This window comes from Pseudophryne corroboree, chromosome 2 (assembly GCF_028390025.1).
Source record: "Pseudophryne corroboree isolate aPseCor3 chromosome 2, aPseCor3.hap2, whole genome shotgun sequence".
Taxonomy (NCBI): domain Eukaryota; kingdom Metazoa; phylum Chordata; class Amphibia; order Anura; family Myobatrachidae; genus Pseudophryne; species Pseudophryne corroboree.
The window spans coordinates 110,541,365-110,555,397 of NC_086445.1; the positions used below are offsets into that span (position 1 = coordinate 110,541,365).

The 14,033-nt window shown below is 46.2% G+C and overlaps 1 protein-coding gene across 3 annotated transcripts in view; it reads right to left on the bottom strand.

The window, feature by feature from the left end:
• Positions 1-14,033, bottom strand: part of ATM (ATM serine/threonine kinase) — a 434,777-nt gene that overhangs the window by 128,857 nt on the left and 291,887 nt on the right. For all 3 annotated transcript variants that reach the window (XM_063951603.1, XM_063951598.1, XM_063951604.1), the window contains exons 37-39: positions 6,840-7,017; positions 6,370-6,457; positions 3,744-3,902 (exon numbers count right to left, since the gene is read on the bottom strand). In XM_063951603.1, the coding sequence (XP_063807673.1) occupies positions 3,744-3,902; positions 6,370-6,457; positions 6,840-7,017 (425 nt within the window). The remainder of the gene's footprint in view (positions 1-3,743; positions 3,903-6,369; positions 6,458-6,839; positions 7,018-14,033) is intronic.

The window sequence follows — 14,033 nt, forward strand, 5'->3', positions numbered from 1 at the left end:
CGACATTCCAATCTGTACCCCTTGGATACTACTTGTAGGATCCAGGGGTCCTGTACGGTCCCAGCGTCATGCTGAGAACTTGGTAGAAGCGTTAGAGGGCTTCTGTTCCTGGGAATGGGCTGCCTGCTGCAGTCTTCTTCCCTTTCCTCTATCCCTGGGCAGATATGACTCTTATAGGGACGAAAGGACTGAGGCTGAAAAGACGGTGTCTTTTTCTGCAGAGATGTGACTTAGGGTAAAAAACGGTGGATTTTCCAGCAGTTGCCGTGACCACCAGGTCCCATGGACCGACCCCAAATAACTCCTCCCCTTTATACGGCAATACATCTTTGTGCCGTTTGGAATCTGCATCACCTGACCACTGTCGTGTCCATAAACATCTTCTTGCAGATATGGACATCGCATTTACTCTTGATGCCAGAGTGCAAATATCCCTCTGCGCATCTCGCATATATAGAAATGCATCCTTTAAATGCTCTATAGTCAATAAAATACTGTCCCTGTCAAGGGTATCAATATTTTTAGTCAGGGAATCCGACCAAGCCACCTCAGCTCTGCACATCCAGGCTGAGGCGATCGCTGGTCGCAGTATAACACCAGCATGTGTGTGTATACTTTTTAGGATATTTTCCAGCCTCCTATCAGCTGGCTCCTTAAGTATGGCCCTATCTGTAGATGGTACCGCCACTTGTTCTGATAAGCATGTGAGCGCCTTATCCACCCTAAGGGGTGTTTCCCAACGCGCCCTAACTTCTGGCGGGAAAGGGTATACCGCCAATAATTTTTTATCGGGGGAAACCCACGCATCATCACACACTTCATTTAATTTATCTGATTCAGGAAAAACTACAGGTAGTTTTTTCACATCCCACATAATACCCTTTTTTGTGGTACTTGTAGTATCAGAAATATGTAACACCTCCTTCATTGCCCTTAACGTGTGGCCCTAAAGGAAAATACGTTTGTTTCTTCACCGTCGACACTGAAATCAGTGTCCGTGTCTGGGTCTGTGTCGACCGACTGAGGTAAATGGGCGTTTTACAGCCCCTGACAGTGTTTGAGACGCCTGGGCAGGTATCTCATGTCGTCAACCGGCTTGCAGCGTGTTGACATTATCACGTATTCCATAAATAAGCCATCCATTCCGGTGTCGACTCCCTAGAGAGTGACATCACCATTACAGGCAATTTGCTCCGCCTCCTCACCAACATTTTCCTCATACATGTCGACACACACGTACCGACATACAGCACACACATAGGGAATGCTCTGATAGAGGACAGGACCCACTAGCCCTTTGGGGAGACAGAGGGAGAGTTTGCCAGCACACACCAAAACGCTATAATTATATAGGGACAACCTTTATATAAGTGTTCCTCCCTTATAGCATTTAATATATATTCATATCGCCAAATCAGTGCCCCCCCTCTCTGTTTTAACCCTGTTTCTGTAGTGCAGTGCAGGGGAGAGCATGGGAGCCTTCCCACCAGCATTTCTGTGAGGGAAAATGGCGCTGTGTGCTGAGGAGAATAGGCCCCGCCCCCTTTTCGGCGGGCTTCTTCTCCGGAGTTTGTGATATCTGGCAGGGGTTAAATACATCCATATAGCCTCAAGGGCTATATGTGATGTATTTTTCGCCATACAGGTATTATACATTGCTGCCCAGGGCGCCCCCCCCCCCGCGCCCTGCACCCTCCGTGACCGCTGTGTGAAGTGTGCTGACAACAATGGCGCACAGCTGCAGTGCTGTGCGCTACCTGATGAAGACTGAAAGTCTTCTGCCGCCTGGTTCCGGACCTCTTCAATCTTCAGCATCTGCAAGGGGGGTCGGCGGCGCGGCTCCGGGACGAACCCCAGGGCGAGACCTGTGTTCCGACTCCCTCTGGAGCTAATGGTGTCCAGTAGCCTAAGAAGCCAATCCATCCTGCACGCAGGTGAGTTCACTTCTCTCCCCTAAGTCCCTCGATGCAGTGAGCCTGTTGCCAGCAGGACTCACTGAAAATAAAGAACCTAAAAACTTTTTCTAAGCAACTCTTTAAGAGAGCCACCTAGATTGCACCCTGCTCGGACGGGCACAAAAACCTAACTGAGGCTTGGAGGAGGGTCATAGGGGGAGGAGCCAGTACACACCATGTGATCCTAAAAGCTTGCTTTTGTGCCCTGTCTCCTGCGGAGCCGCTATTCCCCATGGTCCTGACGGAGTCCCCAGCATCCACTAGGACGTTAGAGAAACCACAGGTTGCTTTTTCTCCCCAAACATAATACCCTTTTTTGTGGTACCAGGGTTAATGTCAGAAATGTGCAACACATTTTTCATTGCCGTAATCATGTAACGGATGGCCCTATTGGAATGTATACTAGTCTCATCGTCGTCGACACTGGAGTCAGTATCCGTGTCGACATCTGTGTCTGCCATCTGAGGTAGCGGGCGTTTTTGAGCCCCTGATGGCTTTTGAGACGCCTGGGCAGGCACGGACTGAGAAGCCGGCTGTCCCACATCTGCTATGTCATCAAACCTCTTATGTAAGGAGTTGCACTGTCACGTAATTCCTTCCACATATCCATCCACACAGGTGTCGACCCCGCAGGGGGTGACATCACATTTATCGGCACCTGCTCCGCCTCCACATAAGCCTCCTCATCAAACATGTCGACACAGCCGTACCGACACTCCGCACACACACAGGGAATGCTCTGACTGAGGACAGGACCCCACAAAGTCCTTTGGGGAGACAGAGAGAGTATGCCAGCACACACCACAGCGCTATAAATCACAGGGATGTACACTATAATGAGTGATTTTACCCTATAGCAGCTATATATATAGTATTTGCGCCTAAATTTAGTGCCCCCCCTCTCTTTTTTACCCTATTGAGCCTGGAAACTGCAGGGGAGAGCCTGGGGAGCGTCCTTCCAGCGGAGCTGTGAGAGGAAATGGCGCCAGTGTGCTGAGGGAGATAGCCCCGCCCCCTTCACGGCGGACTTCTTCTTTTTTTATGGATATATGGCAGGGGATTCTACACATATATAGTCTTAATGACTATATTATGTGTATTTTTTTGCCAATGTAAGGTAATCTTATTGCAGCCCAGGGCGCCCCCCCCCCCCAGCGCCCTGCACCCATCAGTGACCGGAGTGTGAGGTGTGCATGGGGCGCAATGGCGCACAGCTGCAGTGCTGTGCGCTACCTTAATGAAGACCGGAGTCTTCAGCCGCCGATTTCCTGGACGTTCTTCTTGCTTCTGGCTCTGCAAGGGGGACGGCGGCGCGGCTCCGGGACCGGACGACCGAGGCTGGGCCTGTGTTCGATCCCTCTGGAGCTAATGGTGTCCAGTAGCCTAGAAGCCCAAGCTAGCTGCAAGCAGGTAGGTTCGCTTCTCTCCCCTAAGTCCCTCGTAGCAGTGAGTCTGTTGCCAGCAGATCTCACTGAAAATAAAAAACCTAAATATACTTTCTTTTCTAGAAGCTCAGTAGAGCCCCTAGTGTGCATCCAGCTCGAGCCGGGCACAGATTCTAACTGAGGTCTGGAGGAGGGGCATAGAGGGAGGAGCCAGTGCACACCAGGTAGTCCTAATTCTTTCTTAGAGTGCCCAGTCTCCTTCGGAGCCCGCTATTCCCCATGGTCCTTACGGAGTTCCCAGCATCCACTAGGACGTCAGAGAAATATATTTCTGCATTGTGCACATTGCTCCACACGTGAGGAATACTACATTATTAGTTCTGAGTTCCACAAAAGAACGTACCTTGCCCGCTGCTCTCCATCTAACTTGATCTTGTCGGCGTATATTTCGGCATACAGCAGAGCGGTAAAGTTGGCCGCACAGGACTGCAACGCCATGGCAACTTCAAGGTAATTTAGATCAAGCCAGAAGTTGTCATCGAAGGCTGTTCCCTTGCACGATCTAAAACAAGAAATCAGTTTGGTGAGAATAATAAAACACAGTGAGACAGGAAATGAGTGTTTCATATGTAATTACAATTAGACCTTTTTCTGTGGTGCTAAATTGGTATATGATATACACGACTATATCACACGCTGAAGACCCAGGAAACTGAATGTATTGCACCTTCGTAAGTTTACTGTACCATTATCCCAGAAATCCAGTAGGATCAGCTGCCAAGGATAGAAACCCTGCAATCCCTGGTGGTCTGTGTCTCCTTTCAGAAGTGGGCAAAAGGATTTAATTGTGAAAACAGAAAAATCAACTGTATACTGTATGTCTTACTGCCACTCTCAACGAGAAGGGTTTGATGCCTAAGAGGAAATAATGCATGGGGAACTTTCGCCAAATGCTGATTTCACAGAGGCAGTAATATAAAAGTAAGCGAAGATGACCATGTGGACACTGTGCAGACCAGGGCCACTGAAAAAGAAAAGTCAGTACCTCAGGCAGACTGCCCTATATGCCCAGATGCTACCACATCGATTTTCACCAAGTCTGTCCACCAAATGGCCAGCTGTGTCTAGAGGGCAATTGACAGGAAGGTAAACCAAGCCCTTTACCGTGGCCATCAGAGAGAACCAACAGGAAATTTGAGAATTGGAACTCCTGGGTTCTAGAAATTACAAACAGCAAACTAAATTAGGGGAGCAAACAAGGATGGTATATCCTAACCCTGATTGTTGCACAACCCTAAAACCATCTTTGACTGACAAGAAAGCACTATCTGCAAAGCCGTTATAACCTAGTGTAATATGAGATGCATTGCTGAGATAGAAGCTAGATGAAAGAACATCTTTGAGGTGATAGAGCACACAGAATGGATGAAAGGGAGGTTGGCTGTACCCTGCTCCTTTAAAGAAAACCTCTCGCTATGGAATTTCGGCTAACTGGTGTTGAAACAACACAGAGAGAACAGTAAAATTTATTACAAGGAGCTTAAACTTAATTCTGTCTCGAGACTCGGGGAACAAAACAAGCAAACAGGCGACCAGCAAAACCTCAAATATGGAACCATCTATATCTAACCAGACAAGATTTGTCTTACAAACCCTCCAGCACATGAAGACAAAGGTGATCACATCATCACACTGTCTGAATGAAAAATTAATTGAAACCCTTACTTTGACTAAATCATAAATTCAGGAGACATGTCATTAAAGCAAGTTCCTTTAGGTTTTGTTGAAAAAAGAGTTTTGAAAAAGAGATGTGGCTGGAGAAGAAACCAATGTGATCGTGGACAGAGAGGGCAACCATGGCAGTGTTCCAGGGAAATTGGAAACAATATGAGACAAATTTCAACCCTCAAACTCTTTCCAATCAGACCACTGGAAGAATCAAAGGGATCAGAGCAGCTGGTGGGAATAAGCAGAAGAACTTTAACTGTCACAGAAGAGCCAGTGTGTTACTATATACTCTAGAATCCTGGAATTCCGGCTGTAGAGGGAGAATTTGTGATTGAACTGGATACCAGAAGCTCTTCTGTGACCACTAAATAGACAGGCGAATGGATCTAAGTGGTGGCCATATAATTCCAGTTGTCTACTCTAACCCACTGGATGTAGATCACCTAGATAACCAAACTGCTCTGACCAGCAAAGAGATTATAGATGTTTCCATCATGGCCTGTGGGCTTTAAGTGCACCCTTGACGGTTCCTGTAAGATAACACAGTAGCACTGTCCATCTGAATCCAGCTTGCATGGTCACTAAGGAGTGACATTCAGGCTCATATAAAGTATGGTTGAGATAACTATATGACTTTTTCTATATGAAAAATATATGCTACATGAGCAGTGTACTATTAACCCACAATGGCAGAGAGCACCCACAATAGAAGTCTCATCATGTGGCATATTGTATGCTTATGTTTATGGAAATGGATATTCTGTAATGTAAGCTACTATTTCTGCAAAACCTTCAGACATTTGTCATTAATATTATTGTTGTACACGGTTTTTGTTTCTAAGGACATAACAGATTACCTAGATTGGTTTTATTTACAATGATATATAGATCTGTCTAATCATATGTGCGATTAATTACATCTGTTACTACTTAGAAGAGATTGCAAGCTTAAAACACTTATTTTCTTTTGGTGCACATAAAATCTCATGAAATCTGGGCACTATTTGTGAGCCCCCCAGGATAACATATTTTTCATGTTTAAAACATGTTTAATGCAGATATACGTAATATGTTTAAATGAAGATTATACTGTATCCACTCACACATAGAAGCGTGACCTCACGATAATACATATTAATATTGTAATTATTTTGGGATGAAAAAAAAAGATAATCACCTGTTCACAGACTGAAGTGTACTTTTTTTCTCTTTTCATAAAACAATATACACAATACTGTACAAGTAGGACAGAATCGCTGAGCTCTGAATACACTTGTGAGCATGAATGGAATCTAATTTACCGTCTTTGTCTCCTCAAGTACTCCAAGACACTGAGCATTGTCCTCCTGGAAGCAATGTTTATTGTTCCTCGCAGAAAACCTTCAGACTCTACATTAAAAAATGACATATTAGAGGATTAATCAGTCTTTATTGAAATCTAGTGTGGTTTCATGCATTTCAATCCTCTCAGAAATAAGCAACCCAGGTACAAGAAAGTATAAAGGGGAAAAAGGAAACTGGACAAAATCTGTAACTGCGGGCTGCCCACACATGGACATGAATGTAATGAAACAGCACAAAGACACGTGTGTGCATGGCGGGATCTCTGGCTGAATTACTAGATTCCACCATAAATGGTCAATATCTGAGCACTGCCTATCACATGTTCAGGGACTTTTGGGATTCCTGGTTTGGAAGGAACAACTTGCTGCATGTGTTTATAGAGGGATCTAGCCCTTTATTATGATACATGTGATCTAAGAAAACGTACCTGAGTCTGAACTCGCTGGAGTGGCCGATCTGCTAGACGTTGGCACAGTGTGGCAGCAGGATGTGAAGAATCCCTGGATGTGCTTTGATAACAGTGTCCTCCATGTGTCATTGGGATCTTCTTGTAGAATATTGTGTATAAAATAAGGCAAAACAGCCTGGCAGAAGTCTGCTTTCACCTACAGATTCCAGACAAACATCTAAAATTAGAAACATGCATCAAACAAATACTGCAGTTAGTCCATCCTAAAATGGCTCAAGTTGGGTAAACACCTACAGTATACAATTTTCTGGCTGTTGTTTCGACCTCTGCAACGTTTGGCCTCAGTTGGCCGACTCTTACGTGCAGTTTAATATTCATCGGACTGGATGGACCCATATCGGAACAAAAGTGCAGTGTGTACGCACGTTCGATCCATATGCTTGCCGTTGCAATAATACACCTTCAGTGGGCGTTTCCTAGCTGCGCGGTCTCTACTACAGCACTGCACATCTTGTTAAAAATGTTCACCCTTTTCTCGTAAACTAACAACGAATTCTACCAAAACGTGTAATATTTTTTACTGACTACACTGTATGCTGAAAAAACCTAACTTTTAAATATGTATAGCTTCATTACTGTAGCCTTTATAGCATGTAGTGTTGTCACCATAGCAGCAACAATACAAACACGAGGCATTGTAGTGGCATTCGCATAAAGGGGGTAATTCCAAGTTGATCGCAGCAGGATTTTTGTTAGCAATTGGGCAAAACCATGTGCACTGCAGGGGAGGCAGATATAACATGTGCAGAGACAGTTAGATTTAGGTGGGGTGTGTTCAATCTGCAATCTAATTTGCAGTGTAAAAATAAAGCAGCCAGTATTTACCCTGCACAGAAAAAAATAACCCACCCAAATCTTACTCTCTCTACACGTTATATCTGCCTCCCCTGCAGTGCACATGGTTTTGCCCAATCGCTATCAAAAATCCTGCTGCGATCAACTTGGAATTACCCCCAAAGTCACAGACGCAACTGCAGCAAAAGACAGAATGAGGTCCGCAACTGTCTGCTACTCAGAATCAGGCCATATGAGGAGGGATCCTGTTCCCCTCAACAGACCCTTGCTTATCATCCTAATCCGGCCCTAGCAACTATCACACTGATCGTGCACCCCCCTCCTGGATTTTCTCCAGTCTAAGGTGCTCACTGCTCCCCCCTGTCTGTATTTTCTTCTAAGGGTGTGTGGCCACTCCTCCTGCAGTTAGGCCGGTACCAAAATTTCCTTGTTGCTATGGAACTTGGATACCACCTTGGGAAGGTATCCCCGCTTAGTCCAGAGGACAGCCCTGTCAGAGTCTGCGCGGTCAACCATTTGACGTCAACAGAATCCAACGGTTCAAAGGGAGGCTGTTGTAAGGCTCTAAGAACCAAGGACAAATCCCAAGTAGCCACTAGATGAACAAAGGGAGGCTGAATCCGGAGTATCCCCCTGCAGAAAGGTACGTACATCTGGAACCAGACAGTGCTGAGGCTTGAACACTAAGAAAAGCAAGGCGGAGACCCATGTCGAGGCCAGCCTGCAGAAATGCCAGGAGTCAAAAAATCTGAAACACCAGAGAACCATAGTGTCGATGGGCACACCACTGAAAGTAAGAGCACCATATGCAGTAATAGATGCGAGCTGATACCGGTTTCCTAGCACTAAGCATAGTTTGAATATCCAAACTGGAAAAACCTTTATCCCTTAGGATGGAAGACTCAAGAGCCAACCCATCAAAGTCAAGCAAACTAGGTCCGGTGTAGACAGGGACCTTGTGACAAGAGGTCTGGTTGAAGAGGAAGTGGGAAGGGCACATCTATGGAGAGACATTGGAGATCCATGAACCAATGGCGTCTGTGCCATTCCGGAGCCACAAGTATGATCGTGCCGCCTTCTTCTTTGAATTTGCATAGCATATCAATGAAGAAGTAGAGATACCGGAGAAAAGAGATATGCCAGACGAAAGGGCCACGGGACTGTTAGGGCATCCACAAAGGCTGCGTCTAGATCCCTCGTCCTGGACACATACACGGGCACCTTGTGGTTGTGTCTGGAGGCCACGAGGTCAACTTCCGTAGGGAGAACCGACGCGTCAGGCTGAGGGTTTATACTCTAGCTTGGTAGTTGGGCACCTCGCCACCCAGGCCTGTTTGGGTTTGGGCTTAGAACCCTACGGAAGGTCTGACCTCTGGTCTTGCCCTGAGGGTGAAAGGACCGAAATAACGAATTCCGAGGCCGCATAGTGGATGCTGAGGGTAGATAAGCTGTTTTAGAGGCTGCCAGGTTAATGACTATCTTGTCCAATTCCGGTCCAAAAAGAAATTCTCCTGTAAACTGAAGTGCTTCTAGTGCCTTTTTAGAGTCAGAGTATGCATTCAAGGAACAAAGCCAAACAATGTGTCTGGCTACTACAGAAACAGCCAAAGCCTTAGATGACAGAAGGGCTATATCCAGAGCAGCCTCGCCAATGTAAAAAGTGGCATCCCTGATGTTGGCAATATATGACAGTTGTTCCTTGGTAGCCTCAGAAGAGAAACTGTTTTCAAGGGCATCAGCCCAGTTTTCAATAGCTTTAGCCACCCAGTCTGTAGGCATGGCAGGTCTGGTAGTGGCACCTGTAAGAGAATATAAAGAACTGAGACATGTGTATAATTGTCTATCAGGGACGTCCTTGAGGGAGGATGCTGTTGGAATAGTTAGAGTGGAACTGTTTATCAAACAAGTCACGAGAATCCACAGTAGGAGGATTTTCCCATTTTGTAAAGTCAGTAGAAGGTAACGGATAAAAGGAGCTGAGCCTTTTAGGTACATTACATTTCTTGTTAGGAGTTTTCAATGCCTCGCTAAAGGCATCTGAGAAGTGGTCTCAGATTGGAACTTCAGCGACTACCACTTCTTACACAAAGGATTCTTTGCTTTTGGTGCCGGTTCAGCATCTTCTAGCTGGAGAGGGAATTGAACTTCTCTAACCACAGCACCTACATTAAATTTAGATTGCACCTCTTCCTCCCCAAAGGGGGAGTTAGCATCAGAGAGATCAGCATGATCTGTCGCAGCAGAAGATTCCTCAGAATCTGAGAGGATGGCACAGTACGCTTGGTAGTAGTAGGTGTAGGTATTGGTACCTGACCCTGCAATATATTATGGAATGCAGCTGATGAAGCTGCAAGACTCTTTACAGAGTTAGATAATATGTTCAACCAGGGAGGAGGGACAGGTGGGGCTGGCGTGGGATGATAAACAGGCTGTAATTGCTGAGGCAGACCCATGAGAAGGGTGGGCACAGACAGGGCTGTAATATGGTCAGCGATTTTAGCCAGCATTTGAGAGAATGAGGCCTAAAGAGACTCCTGTGCTGGCACTGGGGGAGCTGAATGGCCTGGGGGTACAAAACAAAAGGACTGCCTATCGCTGCTTGCACAAGTAATAAGAGAAAAAGGTCTTAAAAATTGTAAAAATCTGAAGAAAAAAAAAAGCTTGGGCTGCAAAATGGAGCCCCACTTTATCCCTGTGACCAGCTCCTGCTGGCACCAAACAAAAACTGAAGAGCCTGAGCTGTGGATGGGATATGAGGGGTCCAGTGCATCCTGGGAGCTTGAAAAGTTTTGTTGTTCAGTGCCTGTCCTGATCTACACCATCATACCCCAAGGTTAACGCTGAGGAGACTATGGGGGTCATTCTGAGTTGATCGCACACTTCCGATTTTCGCTGCGCTGCGATCAGGTCTCTACTGCGCATGCACCGCAATGCGCATGCGCGTTGTACAGCTACAATGCGGATCGTTGCCGAGCTATGGATTTAACGAAGAATCCATACGCACAGCCGATCGCAAGAAGATTGACAGAAAGAGGGCGTTTATGGGTGGCAACTGACCGTTTTCTGGGAGTGGTAGGGAAAACGCAGGCATGTCAGGGGATTTGGAGGGCGGGTGTGTGACGTCAATTCCGGCACCAAAAAGACTGAAGTGATCGCAAGGGCTGAGTAAGTTCAGACCTACTCTGAAAATGCACAATATATTTTTGCAGAGCTCGGCTGCACAGGCGTTCACACACTTGCAAAGTGAAAATACACTCCCCCGTGGGCGGCTACTATGCGTTTGCACAGCTGCTAAAAACAGCTAGCGTGCGATCAACTCGGAATGACCCCCTATGTACCCTGAAGAAGAAAGTACCTTATAGTAATCCCTCTTTGAGAAAGTCTCTGCCCACTAGATGAAATGCGTTAGAGACTCATCCAACCACTTGTGTGATCTGCTCCTTCACTGCTGTATATGGAACCACCTATCAGTTACTTCCAGGAGGCCACCTGCTACTTCCAAGCATCTTAACTGAGCCCTCTGGCTGTGACATTTTCCGAACTGGAATTTCATCTCACCATAAGCCCGGTGACTCCTGACATATTATTGCTGTACGGAATCCAGAGTGTCATTATAACCACTTAGGGAGCTGTGACTATGCTACATACATCAGCAAGTGTTATACAGGACTCTGCTCCACTCCAGTGAATGGACATTTACTCTAACTGGGAATAGTACACTCCAGACACAGTTTTATTCTGAATACATCCGGCCACTTTTATTGGTTGCCCTGGATCTTTAAGTACAAAAGAGAGGTTACCTACTATAGATAAAGCGCACTCCTTACCTAGCATTTCTATGCATATATTTAAACCCTTTATTTTGATAACTGTAGTCATTCAATGTGTGATATGTGAACTTATATTTTCTATCTGTTTTAATAAATTTATTCTTAATTGCTTGAGTGTCTTGAATAGCATTTCTGCCACACTGATATACCCATTACCTTATAGCGCAGATGCGGATTATCATTTTAATAATGTTTGATTTAATCATTGCTGAAAATAAGATTTTAAACCTACCGGTAAATCTTTTTCTCCCAGTCCGTAGAGGATGCTGGGGACTCCGTAAGGACAATGGTGTATAGACGGGCTCCGCAGGAGACATGGGCACTATAAAGAACTTTAGATGGGTGTGCACTGGCTCCTCCCTCTATGCCCCTCCTCCAGACCTCAGCTAGAGAACTGTGCCCAGAGGAGACGGACAGTACGAGGAAAGGATTTTTCTTAATCTAAGGGCAAGATTCATACCAGCCCACACCATCCACACCGTATAACCTGGAATATACGCAACCAGTCAACTGTATGAACAAAAACAGCATTAGCCAAAAGACTGATCTTAACTGTAACATAACCCTTATGTAAGCAATAACTATATACAAGCCTTGCAGAAATATGTCCGTACTGGGACGGGCGCCCAGCATCCTCTACGGACTAGGAGAAAAAGATTTACCGGTAGGCTTAAAATCTTATTTTCTCTTACGTCCTAGAGGATGCTGGGGACTCCGTAAGGACCATGGGGATTATACCAAAGCTCCAGACCGGGCAGGAGAGTGCGGATGACTCTGCAGCACCGATTGAGCAAACATGAGGTCCTCATCAGCCAGGGTATCAAACTTGTAGAATTTTGCAAAAGTGTTTGAACCCGACCAAGTCGTCGCTTGGCAAAGCTGTAATGCCGAGACGCCTCGGGCAGCCGCCCAAGAAGAGCCCACCTTCTTAGTGGAATGGGCCTTTACCGAATTTGGTAACGGCAATCCAGCTGTAGAATGAGCCTGCTGAATCGGGTTACAGATCCAGCGAGCAATGGTCTGCTTAGAAGCTGGAGCGCCAACCTTGTTGGCTGCATACAGGATAAACAGTGCCTCTGTTTTCCTAAACCGAGCCGTCCTGGCTACATACATTTTTAAGGCCATGACTACATCAAGGGACTTAGAATTCTCCAAGTCATCTGTAGCCACAGGTAACACAATAGGTTGGTTCATATGAAACGACGAAACCACTTTAGGCAAAAATTGAGGACGAGTCCTTAATTCCGCTCTATCCACATGGAAAATCAGATAGGGGCTTTTGTGAGACAAAGCCGCCAATTCGGACACCCGCCTTGCAGATGTCAAGGCCAACAACATGACCACCTTCCAAGTGAGAAATTTTAATTCAACCGTTTGAAGAGGTTCAAACCAGTGAGATTTTAGGAACTGTAACACCACGTTAAGGTCCCATGGTGCCACTGGAGGCACAAAAGGAGGCTGTATGTGCAGCACTCCCTTTACAAAAGTCTGGACTTCTGGGAGAGAAGCCAATTTCTTCTGAAAGAAAATCGATAGGGCCGAAATCTGTACCTTAATGGACCTAATTTTAGGCCCGTATCCACTCCTGTCTGTAGAAAGTGGAGAAAACAGCCCAGATGGAATTCCTCAGTAGGAGCATTCTTGGCTTCACACCAAGATACATACTTTCTCCAGATACGGTGATAATGTTTTGCCGTCACCTCCTTCCTAGCCTTTATCAGAGTAGGGATGACTTCTTCTGGAATGCCTCTCCCAGCTAGGATTTGGTGTTCAACCGCCATGCCGTCAAACGTAACCGCGGTAAGTCTTGGCACACCCAGGGCCCCTGTTGCAACAGGTCTTCTCTGAGAGGAAGAGGCCACAGATCTTCTGTGAGCATTTCCTGAAGATCTGAATAACAGGCCCTTCGAGGCCAATCTGGAACAATGAGTATTGTCCGCATGCTTTTTCGTCTTATGACTCTCAATATCTTTAAGATGAGTGGAAGAGGAGGGAACACATAGACCGACTGAAACACCCACGGTGTCACCAGGGCGTTTACTGCTACTGCCTGAGGGTCCCTTGACCTGGCACAATTCCTCCGAAGCTTCTTGTTGAGGCGTGACGCCATCATGTCTATTTGAGGAAGTCCCCAACGACTTGTTATCTCTGCAAAAACTTCTTGATGAAGTCCCCACTCTCCTGGATGGCGATCATGTCTGCTGAGGAAGTCTGCTTCCCAGTTGTCCACTCCCGGAATGAAGACTGCTGCCAAATCGCTTATGTGATTTTCCGCCCAGCGAAGAATCCTGGTGGCTTCCGCCATTGCCGCTCTGCTCCTTGTCCCGCCTTGGCGGTTTACATGAGCCACGGCTGTGACGTTGCCTAATTGAATCAGAACCGGTAGGTCGCGAAGAAGATTCTCCGCTTGACGTAGGCCGTTGTATATGGCCCTCAATTCCAGTACTTTGATGTGTAGACAAGCATCCTGGCTTGACCATAGTCCCTGAAAGTTTCTTACTTGTGTGACTGCTCCCCATCCTCGGAG